At 43.1% G+C, this 14,589-nt stretch overlaps 1 protein-coding gene across 2 annotated transcripts in view; it reads left to right on the top strand.

The window, feature by feature from the left end:
- Positions 1-2,048: 2,048 nt before the first annotated feature.
- KCNH8 (potassium voltage-gated channel subfamily H member 8) overlaps positions 2,049-14,589 on the top strand; it is a 412,103-nt gene continuing 399,562 nt past the window's right edge. Inside the window, exon 1 of one of the 2 annotated variants that reach the window (XM_043509048.1) lies at positions 2,049-2,300. In XM_043509048.1, the coding sequence (XP_043364983.1) occupies positions 2,297-2,300 (4 nt within the window). In that variant the 5' untranslated portion in view covers positions 2,049-2,296. Of the gene's footprint in view, positions 2,301-2,701; positions 3,048-14,589 lie in introns of those variants that run through there. The other variant, XM_038390383.2, reaches the window with a different exon arrangement.

Raw genomic sequence — 14,589 nt, 5'->3', positions numbered from 1 at the left:
AACTGTAGGACAGAGAGTCCCTCTGCTCCCATGTTCCATTTGAAAAATAAGATGGGGGAGCTCCCTGTTGCTGAGCCCCAGCAGCACAGCTCGGACCCACCAGTGTTTCCCATGGGCTTCCAATACAAGGAGGATTGGATGGATTAATGTAATCTCTGCAAAATACTGCTGTATTTGCAATGACAAGGTGAGGTTACCATGGGCAGGCTTTATGCTGTGCAATAAAATCAATGCATCAGCATCCTCTCACCCCATGAATCTTCCTCATCAATCCTGCTGTAAAGAACATTTTTGACCCTTTTGTGCTCCCACCCATGATACTTCTCTTAGGGAGTAAGAAACCAGATCTTATCTGAATTGTCAAAAGGAAGGGGAGCCACAAAGAATTAGGAAATGACAGAAATAAAAATAGAAGATGCAAGAGAAACACTGTGAAATGAAAGCCAGGGACCCTCTGTTTAATGCACAGGGATTTGAAAACCTACCCTTGCCTACCTCCTGGTCAACCTCTTTGGGGACTGAAAGAACAGAGAGATGTTTTGCCACCACAGCTGCTACAGTAAATGTAATGACTTTACTCTGGGGAGTAATACTAGGCAACAATCAAACAGCAACACAGCCTGAGCAAATCACTAGTCTCAACACAAGAGTGGCTTTCATGCATGCCAATATCACTCCCTTCACTCCCTTTTTCTCTGTAGCACATAAACTTGTCTTTTTGTGCTATGACATGCATCTCCACACTTTCTTTCCTTTTGTTATTAAAAGGGTTTTTTTTTTTTCCAGGTTAGGCAGAACTCCTGAATCATGGGTTGGGAGATCTTCAAAAAAAATCTAAAAACACTTATAGGAAAACAAAACCAACCTCTAGGGTCTAGAGTAGTCCCAAAATGCATACAACTCATTTGAGACTGTACTGCTGTTAGAATGTGGATAAACTGCTGATCCTATGGACCAGGGAGCATCCATAGTTTCATTTATTTATACATAAAAATCTTAAATGTTTGTTCTTTTATCTAAATAGGATCTTGTGCTTTGTCTTGAAAAGTTATTTCCCACAAAATTATGGTTTAAACTATTCACTGTGACACAAACCAAGGAAACAACATTTTAAAAAAACCTTCACAATTATTAAAAAATGCAGTGTATAGGGAACTAAAATAAATTTCTTACAAGGCAATAAGTGAGGTGTGCAACAGCAACAAGGAAGTCACTCTCTTATTAAGAGACTAATAAGGCAAATTAAAGGAGAAGGGGGGTCTTGGTAAAAGGCAGACCCTGCCAAATCTTCCCAGTTTTTGGCCCCAGCCCCATAAATTGCACTATCTAAATGGAGAACCGGTCTAGCTTCTCCTATTGGTCCAAAGTGATTCACACCATGAGGTATCTAAGTGCAACAGTCCTGCAAAAGTGACAATCCAGAACCCAGATCCTCCTAGATTCTGACAATTTTTAGCCCATCTCCCCAGCTCTTCTGCAGAAAAAGAGAAGAAATGTAGACACCTCTCACGAGGGATGGGGGCGGGGAGAAGGAGAGAGATTCAGATGCCCAATCCATATTGGTTCAATAGAACCACAGTTAGCTGGATCCAGCCAACTTTTACCTACGTCACCCAAGTACCATGGTTATCTATTTCCACTGCACCTGGCTCTGATGTCCTTGGAGCAACAGCACTCCAGAACTCAGATCCAGTGTCCCAGGTGGACCCAGCTGGATTCAATTTCTGGATACACATTTTTGCAACATTGCTATATCACAATACATTGGGATTGAGACTACTCTCGTGGAGTAAGAGAAACTGCATACCCATTAAGTTTAGACAGTAAAAACGGAAGGGATGAAGCAAAAAATAGCTGGATCGAGCAGGTACTGTTGCCAGATTAGAGTTTTTGCAGCTTTCTGTACTAGACTGTGTACGGGGGAGGGAGTCAGACCTTTTAGGAGGAATAGTAGCAGTAACACTTATTCTCTCCTTTAATGGTACAATTTGTAGGTTTTGGCCAAAATTTAGCAGGCTCCCGATGATGGGTTTTTGCAATACTGTTGCCCCGGGGCTCATAAGTGTCTGCCTTTTTAAGGTGTGGTTTGGAATTGGGAGCCAGAAAATGGGAGGACTCAGGTATGTGTAACAATATTGTTGGGGGAGGGGGAAATCTGGATTTTTGAGGTTGCAATGGAGCCTGTATTCTTGTGTTCTATTTAGGCAACAGAACTAAGAGGATCGAGGCCAAAAAAGTGCCTGGAAGCAGGTTTTTGCAGCTGTATTGGGTTGGGGTTCATTAAAGCCTGGATTTTATGAGTGAGCTTGTTCTTTAAGCATTAGATTTTTTTTTTTGACTGGGGGAGGGGTGTGACTGGCTGGCTCAGCTGTTACCTTTCCGCTAGCAGGTGGAGTATAGTCAGATAAACGCACACTCACACATGCACCCCAATCATTTGCAATCTCTGGTGCCTTTGGCATCCTCCCTTACCCCCAGCCCACCTTTCCTCCTGGGATTACGCCCCCTCTGCCCAGGTGGCCCGCTACACACGCCAGCCAGAGGCTCCCCCCTCCAAGGAAGGGCTGAACAAAGCGCCTTGCGCGCAAACAACCCGCGAGCCACGCGGCCGCGGCTCCCACACGTCGTGCAAGGAACGTCCCCCGCCCCGCCCCCGCGCGCGCACACACACATGCAAACCCCTCCCCGGGTCTCTCTCGCCAGCCAATCAAGTGGAGGGGAATGGAGCGCGCGGCGGCGGCGGCGGCGGCTCGCGGGCGCTGGGGCAGCTGGTGGAAGAGGGGCGCCGCCGAGCTCTCCCGCTAGCCTGTGTGCGGCCGGGCAGACGGGCGCGTCCCGGGTTCGGCGAAGTCGCAGCGGCCCGCGCTCTCCCCCCCCCCCCTTCCCCTCCCCGTCCCGCCCTTTGCACTTTCTTTGCGAGCCGCCCTCCCGGGACAAAGTTTGATGGAGAATTTCGCACCGCGCTGGAAAGATGCCGGTGATGAAAGGACTGCTGGCCCCGCAGAACACCTTCCTCGACACCATCGCCACGCGCTTCGACGGCACGCGTGAGTCGGGGGCTTGGGCAGCGGGGAGCGCTCCTGGGGCCGGAGGTCGGGCCGGCATTGCAGCGCCCCCCTCTCCCCGGTTGGGGCTGGCAGCGGGGGGCTCCCAGCCCCTGGGAGGTGGTCCCTGGTGTGCTGGGCCAGCTCGCCCGTTGCCAGGAGAGCGGGCTGCGCTTGGCGCCTCTTTGGGAACTTGCAGGGTTATTCCCGGACTGCGGTCCCGGCCGCTCCCAGCTGGTCTCTGTATGGAAGTTGTAGGCTCAGGCTGCTGCTTCCCGGGGCTTGCTGCCCCTCGCAGCCGCCCTCGTGCCGGCTGAGTGTTGTCGTGCAGCGGGCGCAGCCCCGCTGAGAGCGGGGGGAGCGCGGAGAGATGCAGGCTTCAGACTCGGGACGTGGCTCTGAAAGTCTTTTTTTTTTTTTTTTTTTTTTTTTTTTTTTTTTTTAAATCCCTTTGACAAGATTTAAGCTTTTAATCAGGTTTTGCGTTGGCCAGACAGCTGTGCGGGCGGGGGGCGGGGGGGTTGTTGAAGGAATGAATGTCTGCGGCAGTTTAATGAATGGGTTTGGTAGCGGAGTTGTGACTTCAGGACCCTGGACAGATCCTGCTGCTCTCCCTTTGCGGGTTACTGACCCTCCAGCTGTTCCTGACTTAGTCTTTCCACTTAGCACCCAATTTCCTGCCCCCTTTCCTTCCCCCGGCTCTTACTGCTGCTCGCTCAAGCCCTGCTCAGCGGTTCCCTTGCGATGCGCTGCATCAACGTGTGGAGTTTGTTCAAGTGCGCGGCAATAATTTGCGACTGCAGGTGCTAGGCTGTAGTTTCGGGGCTGCCTGTACCTAATGAGACGTTTAAATACACGATATGGTGGGAGAAAACTTTTCGCTAGCGTAAGTCTTTTTTTTTTTCTTGGGGGTGGGGGGGAAATCTGAAATGATTCATACTGGAGTGAAAATAAAATCTTTAAACTCTTTTAACTTAGTTTTTCATTTTCTGTCAAACATTTTGATATTTATATACCTTTAATCTTGTATCCTTTGGCGTATTTTTATTACTATTTTGGTGTTACTGTGAGATGATATAGTAATTGAGCTCCAGTTCTCTTCAATAAATTGTAAAATCTCAAGACAGATATAGTCACACAGATCAACTGCATGGAAACATAAAATCACATTACAACTGTCTCTCTAGTCTGAGAGTAGCTTGAAAACATGATTAAAGGCTGCCTTAAATCTATATTGCATTATAAAGTAGCTCTTAGAGTAGCTGTGCCTTAAAGAGCTATATTTATTTTGTTACCGTATACATCACAATATTCCAAGTCGCTTTTTTTCTTCAGTTAGAGAGTTTACAATCAACTATCCAGGTGTTGTTTATTGGAGGTTAATTCTTGCAGATTTAATGTAAGGTTTTTGTAGATGATGCGTTCACTTACTGAAAAAAAAAATATTCCCCACTGCTGCCTGCTTAAAAACTCCCTACAATGGCTTCCAGTTGAAAGGACTGAACACAGTATGTAGGGAATTTACTTAAAAAAAAAAACACTTTAGAGGCCATTTATTTTGGGAGGTTCACATTGGTTAAACTCCCTACTAGTGATATATAGGTTTTTAATTATTTAAACATTGCTATAAGAATAATTTTATTGTCTGCATTAAGAATGACACCTTGGTGTTTGAGATGTTTATTGGGTTAGTTGAATTTTAAGACTAAGCACAATTTCTCATTAATTTATGTAGATTAAAAGAATTGCTGCTTAAATTTAGCTGTTCTGTTCAATCCTCTATACTCTCTTGCAGCAACATGTAAAACAAAAGCATTCAAGACATATATCTGGCATTTATTTGACTGTATAAGAGGTTGTTAAGTTTTGTATGAGGCCTGAAGAAGAGCTGAGTGTAGCTCCAAAGCTTGTCTGTCTTGCCAACAGAAGTTGGTCCAATAAAAAATATTGCCTCACTCTCCTCGTCTCACTAATGTTTTTGGAAGGCTTTTAATAAATACATTAAGTATGACATCTTAGTGAATACATTCTGAAGTTATTATCGGGGGGGGGAATCTATATGACTAACTTACTTTAAAATGTTTAATACTAGTAATTAATAAACTTTCACACACACTAATGCACTTTTTGCACAAAGTAGTGGGAAACATTTTCATGAAGCCACTATTGAGGAAAACCCCCACTGGTTTCAGTCGAAGTTTTGTCTTGAAACAGGACTTCGGGATTTGGCTTCAATACCTGATAAACGGGCATTATTTAGAAGACATTACCATGGACAAATATATTTCTGCCTTTTAAATGCTCCCAAAAATTCACAACAGAAAATCTTATCATTGGCTGTGTATTACTGAGTGGGACTGACTGGGATGGGACTATGTGTGGAGAATGGTACTATTTGGTGTAAAGGGGGCAGCATCTGGCTCGTAATTTACAGATCTGTAGTTCTCAACCTTTCCAGACTACTGTATCCCTTTCAGGAGCCTGATTTGTCTTGTACCCTAAGTTTCACCTCATTTAAAAACTACTTAGTTACAAAATCAGGCATAAAAATACAAAAGTGTCAGAGCCACACTACTACTGAGAAATTGCTTTCTTTCTCCCTTTGTCTGTATAAAATTTTAGTTTGTACTGACTTTGCTCATGCATTTTATGTAGCCTGTTGTAAAACTAACCAAATATCTAGATGAGTTGATGTACCCCCTGGAAGATCTCTGCATAAGCCTAGGGGTGCCCCTGGTTGAGAACCACTGAGGTAGAGAATACATTTTTATATTATTCAAATATATCAATTAAAACAAATAATGTCAGTTATTAAACTACATCTTTCCTTGAATGATCATATAGATAAAGTGCATAACATGATGCAATTTTTAAATCTGCAAAAATAATTTTTCTCTGAGTCTGATTTGATATGATCTAGTTGGCTTCTTTTTAATTTAAAATTAATTTGCAAAATACTTATTTCTGTGGTCGTTTGAGATTTTTTTTTTAATATATATATGGAAAAAAATGCAGTTTTGTAAAGTCTAGCGCAAGCTCTGGGCCCAAATCTGCAAACTCTTAAGCAAGTGAGTAAGATTACTCACCTGAGCATTGTAGTAATGTCAATGATACTGCTAGATTAATAAAAGTTACTCAGTGTGTAACTCTTCACAGGATCAGGCCCTGTGTGTTTTTAAATATGATTATACATTTTTATTTTGGGGTTGGCATTCAATATTAAACACAGGATATGTTACATAAACTATTTTGATTTCAGAGGTGATCTTCTGTTTTTCTGCATGTTTTGATACAGTAATGATGTCTGTAGTTAACAGACCTCCTTTTATTTTAAGCCTTTGGGAAGGATATATTTTTGTTGTCATCAATGATAGACTAATCCACCAATGCATCTTTAATCCAGAGGAGAATTAATTCTAATTCTGGGCAACAGAAACAGTGCAGAAAAGGATTCCAGAGAACACTGGAAAATATGCTTCACTTTGCATAGAACTTTATGAATGAGTTTTCATCATAATGTGTCTTGGTTTTAATGTTGTACCAACTTACCCATATCATGAAATACACTGTGGGGAAAAAATGGAGAATCTAGAATATCTGTAGATAATGTGCCCCTGCAAACATCAATGTTAGTTTTATTATGTACTTTAGATACTCAGAAATTTCATGGTCGTCATAATTTTAGTTGTATTATAATATCTGTGTTAGACTGAAATATAAACAATGATCATCAGACTATTGAATACATGTCAGTCGCAGGGAGTCAGGGCAGCACAGGAACTTCTTCATTCATGATCCCCTGACATCACATTTATGCCCTCCTGCTACCTCACACACAAAGCAGGGCTTGCACACCTGGAGAAATAGGCTGCACCCCTTCAGGTGTGTAGTAGCAGACATGCTCCCTCTGCATGCTGGAAACCTCCTGATGTTTCCAATGTGGTGGTGTCCCTTCATATTGCCACTATCTTGAGGCTTTGCCTACTGGGCACATAAAAATGGCCATATTGGATCAGACCAGTGGTCCATTTGGCCCAGTATCCTGTCTTCCGACAGTGGCCAATGCCGGGTGCTTCAGAGGCAATGAACAGAACAGGTAATCATCAAGTGATCCATCCTATCACCCATTCCCAGCTTTGGCAAACAGAGTTTAGGGACGCTTCAGAGCATGGTTTTGCATCCTTGCCCATCCTGGCTAATAGCCATTGATGGATCTGTCTTCCATGAACTTATCTAGTTCTTTTTTGAACCCTGTTCAAAACCCACAATTTGAACCCCACAATCTAGTAACGCTTGGGAATTTCTCCACAAAATGCTTTTTTAATTTGAAAATGCTGATTCATCAAAACCAAAATTTTTGTGGGAAAGAGAGGGTTAATTTTGACTAATACTTTTAGGAAAAAAAAAAGTTTGAAAAAGAAAGCTTTGATATTTTCAAAACAAGAAAAATTCCAGTTTTCTGGTTCAAAATCTTTCAAATTTTAAGCTTATTATAGTTTATTTTTTAGTTATGGTTGACGTCAAAACAAAACACTTTTTTTTAATTTTTTTTCCAGATTTTTATCTCTTGAACTTTTTTCAGATTTTTTTTTTTTTGGTCCTGTCTAGGATGGGATTTCTTCCCCCTCTCTCCCCATTTCAATTTTTCACAAATTTCAAAAACTGTTTCCCAGAAGCTCTACAATCTTGACTATATATTGGGGAAAAAATTTCCACATCAGAGTGTGATGTTACTGCCACTTCTGTTGTGGATGCTTATGCTACTTTCCTGTGGAGCAAGGTTAAACTATGTTTTAGTAAGTGGACATGCCTAACTAAATTGTACAGAAAACACACGGCTATTTCTCCGTGTGATTTTACTCCCTAAAACCTCTCTCTAAAGATGAAAATCTGGAATTTTATAGTTGTTTTTCAGTGCCTTCTGTATCAAATGTTCTCAAATTCCAAATTAAATGATTTCCCCCTGATTGCTAGCCCTGTAAACTGAATCTAGGATCTGAGTCAAGCTTGCTCACCATTAACTATGATAATGACCTCTGTAGGAGAACATACACCTTCAGTTACACTGTTTTCCACTTACAACTTGATTGACACGCATGCAGACTCATTATTGTCAATGTGTTTGTAAAAGTGTTACACGTTAGAAATTAGTAAACAAGGAAGAATAGGCTCCAGCTCATAAGTTAGGTTTTGAATTGTTAGCAGGAATAAAAAGCAGTAAAAAAATTTTTCACTAAATGAGGCTACTAGGTGTATTATTTTTACACATCTCCTGTGCCACTCAAGAGGCTGTTAAGGGAGAAACCCACAGGTAAATGAAACTATGGCAAATATAGGTTTCAGAGTAGCAGCCGTGTTAGTCTGTATTCACAAAAAGAAAAGGAGTACTTGTGGCACCTTAGAGACCAACAAATTTATTTGAGCATAAGCTTTCGTGAGCTACAGCTCAGATGCATCCGATGAAGTGAGATGTAGCTCACGAAAGCTTATGCTCAAATAAATTTTAGTCTCTAAGGTGCCACAAGTACTCCTTTTCTTTATGGCAAATATAAAAATCTTTGAGGAAAGGTGGCCGGGCTATTAATGGGGAAGAAACTACCTGTCTGGCTCTTTGCTTGCTAGAATGGCTTACTGTTCCCCAGCCTAAAACCTGTTATCGAAGAGGTTCTAAACCCTCAAAGATGTTAGAAGGGGCTCCTAGTCATGTCTCAGTGAATAGGTGACAGGCTGGCAAAGTCGTATGAAGTGAGATAGAAAATGTAGCTGGGGTAGTCTGTTTCTCTCTGCTACATATAGGGTGAGCTGAGGGGAACTTGCAAAGGTGTAAATCATATCCATGTGTGTAGGCTTTTTATTGTGTTAACCCATTTTCCTAAATGCTTTCAACTTTTGAGGAATTAATAAATGCTTTGTTTTGAAGATGCTATTTCTGTGTCACTGCAAAGTATACTGTCAGAGGCTTCTCAAGGAAAACTATTATGTACCAAAGTTGAGTTGGGCCTGTGTCATTAACATGGTAGGAAACCAGGTTTGTCACTGCAGGAGTGCCCTTGAGAGGGACTAAAAGGGGTCTTTGCCACAGTTCACCCTGTAGCCATGATGTGAAAATCAATACACAGGATTTTGAATATAGAGAAAAGGCCAGATCTTGGCCCCAAGTCTGGCTGCTTGTGCTACTCTGGCACTGATAGCTGAGATGCCAGCTTAACCAGCTACCTGTGCGTCCTCACAGTGCAGGTGAGTTGCTCGATGGCATAGGGTTGCTATGTCTGGGTAATTCCTGGGTGCTGTTGTCAGCAAACATAACTTCAAGCAACATTTAGTCTGACCTAAACTGTTGCTTGACACTAGCCTGGATGCTTCAGGATCAAAAGGGTGTAAAGGTGACTTAAAACCACCTTTGCTCCCGAGTTGCTGAGCTGCACCAGCTATAGAAGGGCTAGACCTGAGGACCTGGTGCAAGAAGCATATCTGTTACATAAAAATCACACATGTTGCCTTTTGGAATAGAGCTGTGCTTTAAAGAAGGCTCTTTCATTTACATTAGATTCTGAGGTGATTTTTCTTAATATTTATTTGAATTAAGTTAATTTATTTTGTCTTGTTTTTGTCTGGAACTAGAATTAATTTAGGAGTGGAGGAGAGTCATTCAGCAACTGATTAATTTTTGCAGAATTTTATAATATATATATGTGGGGCCCAATCCTCAGCAGTGACCAGGTGACACCACACAACTGAAGGGGTGCCAAAGTGTCTCTAAGGTGGTACCGATCCCAACTCAGTCCAGGGGCATCTCCTTTGATCAGGTTCCCTGGTAGAAGTTACAGCAGCCTCCTGCACCGGGGGCCAATGATCTCAGGAGGTTATCATGGCAGATGGGGATGATTAGTGTGTATAGAAGCTCCAGCCTTGCTCCCTTTCTTCCCAGCAATGCTGGGGTGAGGGCTGGTGCTTGAGTTGCCACAACTGAGGAGCCTTCATTATGCAGTCAGGTAAGATGACTTCAGGACAGCTTTCCACTGATGGAGCTGTACACAGCTGTGCTACGACAGAGGAGGATCTGAACTATAGTTCTTTGCACTTCTAAAGCATCTCTCAAAGAGTTTTACAAACAATAACAAGTGAAACCTCACAACATCACAGGGAGGAAGTAAATAATATTCTCCCTATTTAATAGATAATTGGAGAAAAGAAGCCATTTGAATAAGATCCAGTAAAAAGTGAGTGGGAGAGCTCAGACTAAAAGACTCCTGACTCCCACTTGTGTACTTGGACCGTTAGTCCACACTAGCATAAGAATGCCCATGCTGGGTCAGACCAGTGGTCCATCTAGCCCAGTATCCTGTCTTCTGACCATGGCCAGTGCCAGGTGCTTCAGAGAGAATGAAAAGAACAGAGCAATTATTGAGTGATCCATTCCCTGTCATCCAGTCCTGGCTTCTGGAAGTCTGGGTATGGGGTTGTGTCCCTGACCATCTTGGCTAATAGCCATTGATGAACCTATCCTCCATGAAGTTTTCTTATTCTTTCTTGAACACAATTATATTTTTTGGTATTCAAAACATCCTCTGGGGATGAGTTCCACAGGTTGACTGTGCATTGTGTGAGGAAGTTCTTCCTTATATTGGTTTTATACCTGTTGCCTATTAATGTAATTGCATGATGCTTGGTTCTTGTGTTATGTGAAGGGGTCTCTCGAGTGGCAACAGCTAATTTAAACTCCATTTTGTATGTATAGTTGGATTGTTTCCCAATATGCATTATTTTCATTTATCAACATTGAATTTCATCTGCCGTTTTGTCACCCAGTTTTGTGAGATCCCTTTGTAACTCTTTGTGGTCTGTTTTGGACTTAACTATCTTGAATAGTTTTGTATCATCTCCAGACTTTGCTACCTCACTGTTCACCCCCTTTTCCAGATCATTTATGAACATGTTGAAGAGCATTGGTCCCAATTCAGGTCCCTGGGTACCCCACTACTTTCCATTTTGAAAACTAACCATTTATTACCTTTATTTCCTATCTTTTAACTAGTTACTGATCCATGAGAAGACCTTCCCTCTTATCCCATGACTGCTTGCTTTGCTTAAGAGCCTTTGGTGAGGGCCCTTGTCAAAGGCTTTCTGAAAGTCCAAGTGCACTATATCAACTGGATCACCTTTTTCCACATACTTGTTTACTCCCTCAAGGAATTCTAATAGATTGGTGAGGCATGATTTCCCTTTACAAAAGCAGTGTTAATGCTTCCCCAAAAAGTCATGTTGTTCTATGTATCTGATAATTCTGTTCTTTACTTTAGTTTTAACCAATTTGCCTGGAACTGAAGTTAGGCTTACTGACTTATAATTGCCAGGATCATCTCTAGAGCTTTTATTAAAAATGGGCGTTGCATTAGCTATCCTCCAGTCATCTGTTGCAGAGGCTGATTTAAGTGATAGGTTATATATCACAGAAAGAGTTCTAAAATTTTGTATTTAAGTTCCTTCAGAATTCTTGGGTCCTAGTGATTTATTACTGTTCAGTTTATCCACTTGGTCTAAAACCTTCCCTACTAACACATCAATCTGGGACAGTTCCTAAGATTTGGCACTTAAAAAGAATGGCTCAGGTTTGGGAATCTTCTTCATATCCTCTGCAGTGAAGACCCATACCAAAAATTAACTCAGGCCTTGTCTACACTACAGAGTTTTGTCAACAAGTTATGTAGACACTCAAAAACACGCTATAATAAAGAATTGATATTGCAGAGAATGCCCACAGTTGGGGCCCCATCATCAGCAGTATGAGCGATGCACTGTGGGTATGCATCTTACAGGGCAGCTCAACACCTTCTGCCGCTAGGTCTTGTGGGAAGGTGGAGTGGATCGCTGCGCATTTTGGGACTGGGATCAATGTTCCATGATTCATTGTTTTCCATCCCAGCATTCCATGAGCTTCTGGCTTTCTTTCGCTGCATTTTTTCAAGGTCCTTGTTTGCTGTGCACCCCGGCATCTTTGTGTGAAGGGATGGATCCCACACTGCTTTCCTATGCTTTGATAACTGTCATTAAAACATTGCAAATGACATTGCAGTTAATCATGAAGTTCCTAACTGAACAAGACTCCCAGATGCCTGACATGGTGTGTGTGATATGGATAGGAGCAACTTAGATCTCTTTTGACATTCACAGAACAGCTACATGTGGTGGACCGTCACTTTTGGGCTCGGGAAACAAGCACTAAATGTTGGGAGGCTTGTATTGTCATTCAGGTCTGGGATGACAAGCAGTGGCTACAGAACTTTCGGATGTGGAAAACCACCTTCCTAGAACTGTCTGCGGAGCTTGCCCCTGCACCTGGTGCAAGACCACCAGAATGAGACCTGACTTATCAGTAGAGAAATGCATGGCAACCACAGTGTGAAAGCTGGTGACTCCAGACTGCTACCGGTCAGCCACAAATCAGTTTGGAGTCGGGAAGCTGACCCTTGGGGCTGTGTTAATGCAAGTGTGCAAGGCAATTAATCACATCCTGCTACGAAGGACCGTGACTCAGGAAAACGTGTGTGAAATAGTGGATGGCTTTGCAGAATGGGTTTCCCTAACTCTGAAAGGGCAATAGATGGCACCCACATGCCAATTTTGGCACCAGACCATCTTGCGATGGAGTACATCAGTAGGAAGGGGTACTTCTCCACGGTGTTGCAGATGTCAGTGAAACACCCATGGTGATCTACAAACATCAATCTGGGGTGGTCTGGGAAGGTGCATGACGCACACATCTTGAGGAACACTGGCCTATATAGAAAGCTGCAAGCAGGGATTTTCTTTCCAGACCAGAAGATTACAGTAGGGGATGTTGAAATGCATCGTGATCCTGGGAGACCTGGCGTACCACTTACAGCCATGGCTCATTAAACCTTACACGGAAACCTGGATATCAGTAAGGGATGGTTCAACAGGCTGAGTAGGTGCTGGATGATAGTGGAATGTGCCTTTGGCAGATTAAAGGCGTGCTGGTAATGCCTTAATGTCAGGTTAGACCTCAATGAGGATAATATACGCATGGTGATAGGCACATGTATGCAGAGGATGAAAGGTTTGCTCAGGGGTGGAGTGCTGAGGCAGCTAGATACCAGGGCTATCAGAGGGACCCAGAAGGGGGCAATTTTAAACAGGGAGGCTTTGAGGCAACACTTTGAAAATGAGAATTAGTAATTGGTACTGCAATGTTACATTACATCTAGTTTTCCAAGGAAGCAATTGTGAAATTTGGGGCCTTAAATTCCAGTAAGCAAATGATGAAACTGCATGTGTATGTTTTGGTAGTGCCTACTATCTCAATCTGTAGGAGAAAAATAAAGATTAGTTATTCAGAAGTTTTGCTTTTATTGCACAAAAAACACGCGCGCGCACACACACACACAAGCAGGTTTGGTGGGAAAGGAGGTAGCAGGGAAGGGCAGACTTTCAGAGCTGTGTAGGTCCAGCTATCATTTTGGAAGTTGTCTGCAGGGGTGGAGCGAATGGGGAAACAGAAGTCTGGGAAAGCTGAAAGGAATGTGTGGGTGGAGTTGGGCAGAGGGCGCATGGAAAAATTCTGAATTTGCTGCAGGGGAGGGTGGGCATGCATCTGCTCAGTCTGCAGCATTTTTAAGGACTTCAGCATCTGCGTTCGCGCCTCCATTACTTTAATCATCCATGCAGTAGCGTCCTTAACAAACTCCTGATTTTCTTTTCTGTCCTGTCTTTTGGCTTTCCTCGACTCCCTGCATTCCCTTTTCTGTGCATTGGAGAACTACAGTATCTCCCGGAACATGTCGTCTTTGCTCCATCTTGGCCACTTTCTTATCGTGGAGACGCTGGGCCGGTGTGCAGGCCACATCTGCAGAAGCACAAGAAACAATGCGCAGAAACATGATTAAGTTCATGCGCAGCATTGAAGCATAATCACTTTTTCTCACTCAGCCTTGGCAAGCATACATCTCGGCGAACACCCAAAGCATGGTGAGCATTGGCTTTGGGCAGGGGGAACTCTACATAGGGAAAAGAGCACCCTGGAAGGGTTGTGGTGCAGCCAACTAGGGGAAAAAAAAAATCTAAATTCTCCCACACTCTCTTCCACAGGAAGGGGTCATTGTAGCAGGTGAGGGTTTAGTAGGGAAGCAAGGGCACATCTACTACGTGCTTGTGTTGTCTGCCCTATGCTGCTTGCCTGGGTGCCACTTTGGTCGCTGCACAAATGATTGCTGAATGGTGTGGGAAAGCTTCCTACAGTAGGGGAAGGAACAAAGCAACTCTGCCAAGGAACCTTTGGCAGAAGATTGCCGAGTACCTCCAAGAAAGTTTCCTAGAGACCTCTGTAGAGGATTCCTGTGAGATCATGCAATGCATCAACAACCTCTTTCACCATACTTATTAGTTGCCCCAGGAACACAGAAACACAGCTAGCTTTGTACATTTCTATACCCTGAACCCACCTCCACGCTACACAAACTACTTACCAGGCATCTCTTCTCCTGCTTCTTGCTCACCGGAGAGCAACTGCCAAGACCAGCTAGACCCC

The sequence above is a fragment of the Dermochelys coriacea genome, chromosome 2, assembly GCF_009764565.3.
Source record: "Dermochelys coriacea isolate rDerCor1 chromosome 2, rDerCor1.pri.v4, whole genome shotgun sequence".
In the NCBI taxonomy this organism is placed as follows: Eukaryota; Metazoa; Chordata; order Testudines; family Dermochelyidae; genus Dermochelys; species Dermochelys coriacea.
Note: the sequence above shows the minus strand (reverse complement) of the source record. Positions and strands in the feature narration are given on the sequence as shown.